The sequence below is a fragment of the Malaclemys terrapin genome, chromosome 10 (genome assembly GCF_027887155.1).
Source record: "Malaclemys terrapin pileata isolate rMalTer1 chromosome 10, rMalTer1.hap1, whole genome shotgun sequence".
NCBI lineage: Eukaryota > Metazoa > Chordata > Testudines > Emydidae > Malaclemys > Malaclemys terrapin.
The window spans coordinates 23,076,269-23,083,405 of record NC_071514.1 but is presented as its reverse complement, the minus strand read 5'-3'; the positions used below and the strand labels follow the sequence as shown (position 1 = coordinate 23,083,405).

Below are 7,137 nucleotides of genomic sequence, written 5' to 3'. Positions count from 1 at the left end.
CCCGCCCCACCCCCGGGACACGACGCGGCCCCTTAGTGCCTGAGTACCCGCACCCGGGGCAGGACACGGACCCCCCGTGCCCAGGTACCCACCGCCGGCCCGGGGCAGGACGCGACCCCTAGCGGCCGGCTGTGAGCCGCTGCCTGCGGGGCGGGGCGGACAATGCCGGGGACACGTGGGCGCTGCGGGGGCGGGGGGTGGCTGCTTAGTCCGCGGCGGCGGGGCTGCAGGCTCAGCCATGCCGGGCTCGCTGAAGGAGCAGACGGCGCTGCTGCTGGGCGATTACTTCCAGCACCGCCTGGGGGGCCCGGCGCTGCCGCCGCCCAGCCCCGCGGCCGAGACGCTGCGGCGGGCGGCCAGCGAGCTGGAGAGCCGGGAGCGGCCCTTCTTCCGCGCCTGCCGCCCGCTGGCCCTGGACGAGCGCCGGGAGCCGGCGGCGCTGCTGAGCCGGGTGGCGGAGCAGCTGGAGGCGGAGGGCGGCCTGAACTGGGGCCGAGTGCTGGCGCTGGTGGTGTTCGCGGGGAGCCTGGCGGCGGCGCTGGCCGAGCAGGGCAGCCGGGAGGAGGCGGGCCGCTTGGCCGAGGTGCTGGCCTCCTACCTGGCCGAGGAGAAGCGCGAGTGGCTGGAGGCGCACGGCGGCTGGGTAAGGCGGGGCCGGGCCGGTTTGGCGGGGGGACAGCGGCTGGGCTAGGGACTGTGTGGCCCATCGCGGCAGGGCTCTCGGGGCCGCGTGGTCCTGCCCTGGCGAGGGGGCTGCCGCCTGCTGGGGGAGGCTCCGACCTGAGCCGCGTACTAACCATAGAAACCCTCCCATTCAGCTGCTAGCAGGCTCGCCGGGCTCCGCCTGCCCCCGCCTGGGCGGTGCGGACTGCCCGCTGGAGAGAGCCCCTCTGGGGACCAGGCCCCTTGCCCAGCGCAGCGCGCTCCGCTCCACGGGCCTTCCCGCGGGTAGCAGCTGCCCCCCGCGCACTGGGGTACAGCGGGAGCGTGACTCAGTCTGCACGCAAGGCTGGGGATTCTTCCCATATATGGGAGCTATGCTGTCCCAGGCCCTGGGGAGGATGCTGTGGCCTGGCGCTTCCCTGACCCGGTGTGATTCTTCCTCCCCGCTCTCTGGAATCCTAGACCCATACGGTTAGAAGGGACTGCAAGCGTCCTCTTGTGTCACCCGCTGCCATGATGTAGGATTTGTTGTGTCTAAACCATCCCCAAGTGAAAGAGCTTCCCTGATCTCCCTAGGCAGTCCATTTACCAAACCACCTCTCCCAACCTTGGGAGGGGGTGCCTTTGTTACTGATAGTCGGACATATTGTAGTCTAGGGGCCTGCTGGCTTCACATGCCAGGCTATGCTTGGTTTCAAACAATTTTATCCAAACTAGACCTTGCCTACACTGAGGGAGGGGGGAAACACTTCCTAGCACAGCTCTATTTAACGCAGACAGAATCCAGGATTTTCAGTCATGTGGGACAACTGATGTCATGTAGTGCTCTGACAAACCAGTGTTTGTGTCACTCAGATAAATTAAACACCCATTGCAAGAAAGGACACTAGAGACAGCACTGCACTACCTTGTACACACTAATAACATTATTTATCCATAGTGGATGCTCTAATGTAGATGAGACATCAGTAACACTAAAGCTCTTTCTGTGTCGCAGTGCTACTGCTGCTTGCGTCAATGGAGAATTACAGCTTCCAAGCTTTTTAATATAGATGCGGTGTTTGCTAGAATGAGTGTTGAATGCTACAGACCCATTTCTATCCAGCAGAACCAGATTTCTGACACTAATTTTAAAATGCTGAAGTGTGTCTTGTCAATGTGGCTATGCATTATAGTGTAGAGATCTCCCCTGTTAGTCTTTAAGGTGCCACCAGACTCCTTGTTGTTTTTGGAGATCTCCACAGTGACTTATAAACTGGGATATTTAGATAACTTGTGACTGTCTAATCTCCTAATTTAATTCACTTCTGCAGTGTATTAAAACTTCACTAACTAAATTCTTAAAATCTCCTGTTTCTTTGTACTGTATTCTCTGTAGTGTACACTCTGCGGGCGAGGGGGGTGGGCAAACTGAAGTTGTATCTTGGCCAGCTGTGATGAAGCATTAAACAGATTAAAGTGTTGCCCAGTGGACTTGTTAGCCCTGGGAGTTAAACTGATGGGAGTTACATGTAGAAAAGATTTTGATATCTTTCCTACCCTGTTGTCTTAACAGTGAAGTTGAAGCACCATTGAAGTTGGTGGCTGGAATAGGCTTGCACTCTATAAACAATGGGATGCATGACATGAAGCGTTTGGTGAAAAAAGTATTGGGTTTTTTTATCTCAATATGAGATGGCTTGTAGAAATGAGACTGTTTATCATGATAGCAGGACTTCATGGAGACCCAGGACTTTATGGAGACCCTGGATCATAGTCACTGCTCAGGCTCTACCTGTTTCCACCAGTAGAGATTAGATGTTGGAACCCTAATAGCAGGATTGCAGCTGCACAAACTGCCTGCTCTAATCCAGTTGGAGAGGAGTCAGGACATATTTAGTATACTCAAGATGTCTTATTTCAGGCAATTCTGTGGAGGAAGTGTTACCAAAAGATGGTCACACACAGTAGCAACACTTCAGAATTATAGCTAAATGTGGAAAGATGCATCTAAATTTGTACAAACATTGCAGTCTGAAACCCAGTCAGACTGCAGAACTAGGTTGCAATAGGGATTAGTTCATATGTTTTTTTTTTTTTTAACCTAGGTTAGTTCCTTGTTGCAAAACGTTTTGCAACAAAATATAAATCTGCTACTTGTTACTTTTTTAATACAAGTCTGACACACTGAGAAAATCCTGGTAGAGGGGGTATAACAGGTGTTCTGTTTCTCACATAAATTAAACTGGGTGTGTTTCAAAATAGAACACCCAATGAAATTAAAAGGTGATAGGAAGCAATCTTGTGGAAGCCCATTGCCATGGAGTTGAACTTTGTAGGATTCAAAAATTGAATGCTGCATTTGATAAGAACATCCACTCCTACATTAGATAAGACCTGTATTAAAAAGGCTGCACACCCTCGTGCTTCAAGGCATAATTCAGCCACTAAATGATAGGGAAATTTTACTTCCTCTCCTCATTGGACTTTAATATTAATGACCACCATATATGGGTATATCTTCACAGCAGAGTTTGCTTGGGCTCTTTCTTGAGTGTTGGCCTCAACCCTCTCCAATCTGCACAGACCTCTCACCTGAATTTAGTTGTACTTTCAATCTGGGCTAGCTGCTATAGTTGGGAGGGGGGGCGGGGGGAAGTGGGTTAGAGACCAGATCTGCTGTTTGGGCTGGTAACCAACCCACTTTGCAGTTACAACACAGCCCAAGTGCTGATAGTTTCAGTTCCTTCCTACAATTCCTCCATGTGCCCAGGACAGACCAGTTCTCTCTCAGTTCATTGGGAAAGAAGCAGAGGAGCTCTGCCTACTGCAGCACAAAGAACCATGAGATATGCCCCCAGAATTCCTAGCAACAGACCTAGGGGCATGCAGCTAGGGTGACCAGATAGCAAGGGTAAAAAATCAGGACAGGGGGTTGGGAGGGTAACAGGAATCTATATAAGAGACTCAAAAATCAGGACTGTCCCTATAAAATCAGGACAGCTGGTCACCCTAAGTGCGGCACCAGTGTCAACCCAGGAACTTGGTACCACTTTGTAGTGCAGTTACTCAACACCCAAGCGAACTCTGCAGTGAAGACATAGGTTGAAAATCCTTATAGGCTTTCTTTGAAGCATCTGATACTGGCTATTGTCAGACTGGATATGGGACTAGATTTTTCTGCTGATGCAATGCACAATCAACTTCAAAAGAGTGCCATAATACTAGAGGTGGAATAATTCATAGAAATCTGCGTTCAGATCTCCATTTTCAAATAAACCTAAGAGGGGAACATCTGTTTTTTCCAGGCAGTCTGCTGAAGTCTGATTATATAGTGAATGAAAGAATTTGGGCAAGGGTTCCAAGAACATGTCATTTATTAGTCTCTCTGAATGTTAAGCAATCAACAAGTAACATTTCAAAGCTGCAATGTAGCTTTAAGTTATTAGTTTCTGTTAATATGCAAATAAGCTTACGTGCACTGTGAAGTACTCAAATGCTATGCCTTTCTTTCAATTAAGAGAAGACCCTATGTTTGCCTGAACTTGTGTTTTAGCAGATACCTTAACCAACAAGTAACATACTGAGGATATGAGGGATGTGAAATATGCTAGATGTACTTTCTAGAAGTGTCCTGACATGCTGTTGGGCTAGCCTTGTTTAAAGCTCTCAATTCAGTCTAAGCAAACACCTTTACACTTAAGTCAATGAAAATCTTACCATTGACTTTGCTGGGCCAAGGATTTGGCCCTAAGCTTAACTGAAAATTTAAAGTACAGATGTCAACCAGATTATTGTATTAAATTCAGCAACACACTTCAAAGTAGGAACACCAAATATTTATAGTCCAGAACTGACATGCAAGTTTTGAATTTCATTTGTAGATCAAGTCACCACTAAAGCTATATGCTTGATTCCTTTGATGTACCCAGTGTTCCCCACTTGCTTCCAAAACTGTCATTGCATTAATGAGGCTCTCTGAATAAATTATAATGATAAAAAGATCTGACCAATTATATACCCAAAGTCATTGTAAATGACTCAAAGCAGAGTTTTCTATTTTATTTGGAATACACATCTGGAGAACAGTCAAAGTGATTGTTTAAAATGTCTGAAATTGAATCTCTCTGCATTTCAGAACTAAATGCTAGGTATTCCACAATCTCTTAAACATTATTTTAAATAGTACTGATCATTTGATGCTGGTACAAATAAGAATAAAACTTTTCTAAAAGCCTTTGACTTCATTAATTTGTGTGTGGTTTTTTTGGAAAGTTAGGGGTGTGTGGTTTGGTTTTTTTTGTTTGGTTTTTTTAAATGATCACTTGCTCACCTGAATGCTAATTGAAATATGGCTTTTGGCTAAAACGTAAACTATCATTTACCAAAAAATGCATTAACTGTTTGCACAAATTAAAGTGTAAAGAACAAAGTTCCGGAAGAAGTTAAGAGCATAACTTGTTTACATAGATATCTGCCAAACAGAGTTCAAACATGACCATCTGGTGTTGTATTACTGCCACTCTTGATTATCATGAATAAAGATCTGGAAGAGCAGCTGCCAGCTTCATTCTGTCATAGGTCAACTCTGAATTGAGTTACTTGCAGACTTTCCAAGTAGCATGTGTAATCAGAATCATGCATGGAACTGGGAGAAGGGGCCGCCTTAAGACTTCTATCTCAAGTGGAAATTTCCATGCACTGTTTCAAATATTCTCCCAGACTTGAATGAAGGAAAAAATACAACCACCTCTATTCAGAGACTGGCTTTTTTTAAAAAAAGGCAAAAATAGGCTCGTGACATACTAAATGTCTCTATCTAGGAAGATGGTGGTTGCACTGCAAACCATGTACTGTATACCAATATCTGTCTTCTAAATATCTGTATAGTATTCAAAGTAGTGAACAACTGAAATAACAAAGCATGGTTGTCTTTGCTTTACCCCAAGTAGACTCAAATTCTCACTTTCTTTTGCTTTTCTAGGATGGCTTCTGTCATTTCTTCAATGGACATGGCTCTCAACCAACTGACCAGAACAGTACCATAAGCAGTGCTATCATGGCAGCAGCAGGGTTTGGACTAGCGGGATTAGCTGTTCTCTTGGCTGTACGATAGGCTGATCCAGTGGATCTTGCAATGGAAAGTACTCTACAAACTGCCAATTTACCAATTAGATTTCAGTCTATTTTCTATAGGATTGACTCTTTAAGAAGATAGAAGTTTATATTTTTAAACTGGCTTGGAGAATTGTCATCTTACCACATCCTTGGCTATAAATTGCTTTACTTGCTACCCAGTAACAGCACAAATGAAAATGTGTACCGAAACCACCGTTTGTGCATGCACACATTGCTTATCAGCTCTGACCATCCTCTGGACCTCTTTCTTTGAAAGATGTAATCTAAATATTGCCATAGTTCATTCATGTACTGTAACTTCAGAGTATTCAATGTTATGCTAGAATAAGCAGTGGCAGTCTTGCAACCAAACCCTTTGTTCAAGGTATTTTGTTTAAATGGGAGTAACTTTAGAACACCACTTCAGCTATGCTGTAAGGTGAGCTAACACTAACTAACGTAACATGGTTTATAACTCCAAAAGTGATGCACTGCACATAATACTGAGAGGCAATTCATTGGTTAGTCTAGAGCAATGAGTACCTATGTTGTAAAGAACATTATGGCTTAATATTAAGGAAATATGACTAAGAATAGTATGCAGCTACACTACAAATAGGTGAGGACTGATCTAAAAGCAGAAATGGCTGCAAAATCTGTTCTTACTGAAAGGAATTTAACTATTGAAAACTTTAATTGGTATATTTGGAAATCCAGTGAAGGCTGGAATTTCTCTGGATTTCCCTGTCAAACCAGAATTTCCATATATCTTAATATATTTTTGAAGTATTTATCATTGTATAATACTTGTAGCCATGACGTCTTTATTTTTGTTTTCAATTTCATTTTGAATACAGGTTCTCATGATCTCTCTAGTGTATATCAACCATTGTCTCCTTGAGCTAACAGTGTTAGTCTGTTTTCAACAAGCTGTGTATGTCTTTCTACTGTTTCTAGTAGCTTTTAACTTTCCTGGGTTACTTGTACCTTGTACAATTTTACTGTGGTGACTAATATGGTGAATAAATGCTATTAAGTATTTTTATTTTAAAGAGTTAAATCTTCGTGGATTTATTCAGATGACTGCCCATACATGTTTGAAACATGAACATTAACCATTTACCTGGATGCATAAACTTACCTCTACCTTTTTTGAGTGTTTTGACAGCAAACAAAAGGGAGCTTGTGGCTTTACAGCAATGTGCATAATCTCCTTACAGTGCTATCTGTAACCACTTCCTGCAGCTCGGTTTAGTGAAGGGCCCGTAAGGAACACCCCCCACCCCCGTCATCTCTACAGACTAATATTTTTACAAATAGTGTCTTAGGAAATTCCGTGACTGACTACGCAGGTGGACAGATTCAGAAAAAGTGATT

At 44.7% G+C, this 7,137-nt stretch overlaps 1 protein-coding gene across 1 annotated transcript; it reads left to right on the top strand.

The window, feature by feature from the left end:
- The first annotated feature begins 205 nt into the window (after positions 1-205).
- BCL2L10 (BCL2 like 10) lies at positions 206-6,812 on the top strand. The gene is made up of 2 exons (XM_054041413.1): positions 206-643; positions 5,627-6,812. Exons 1-2 carry the CDS (start codon positions 239-241, stop codon positions 5,756-5,758), a joined length of 537 nt encoding a protein of 178 aa, XP_053897388.1. The 5' UTR covers positions 206-238; the 3' UTR covers positions 5,759-6,812.
- The last annotated feature ends 325 nt before the right edge of the window (positions 6,813-7,137 follow it).

What these genes read in the sequence shown, in the direction of transcription:
- BCL2L10 (XM_054041413.1), top strand. Translation starts at nt 239, where the DNA reads ATGCCGGGCTCGCTGAAGGAGCAGACGGCGCTGCTGCTGGGCGATTAC. An exon ending in TGGAGGCGCACGGCGGCTGG is followed by an intron (nt 644 to 5,626) that starts GTAAGGCGGGGC and finishes TTGCTTTTCTAG; the next exon opens with GATGGCTTCTGTCATTTCTT.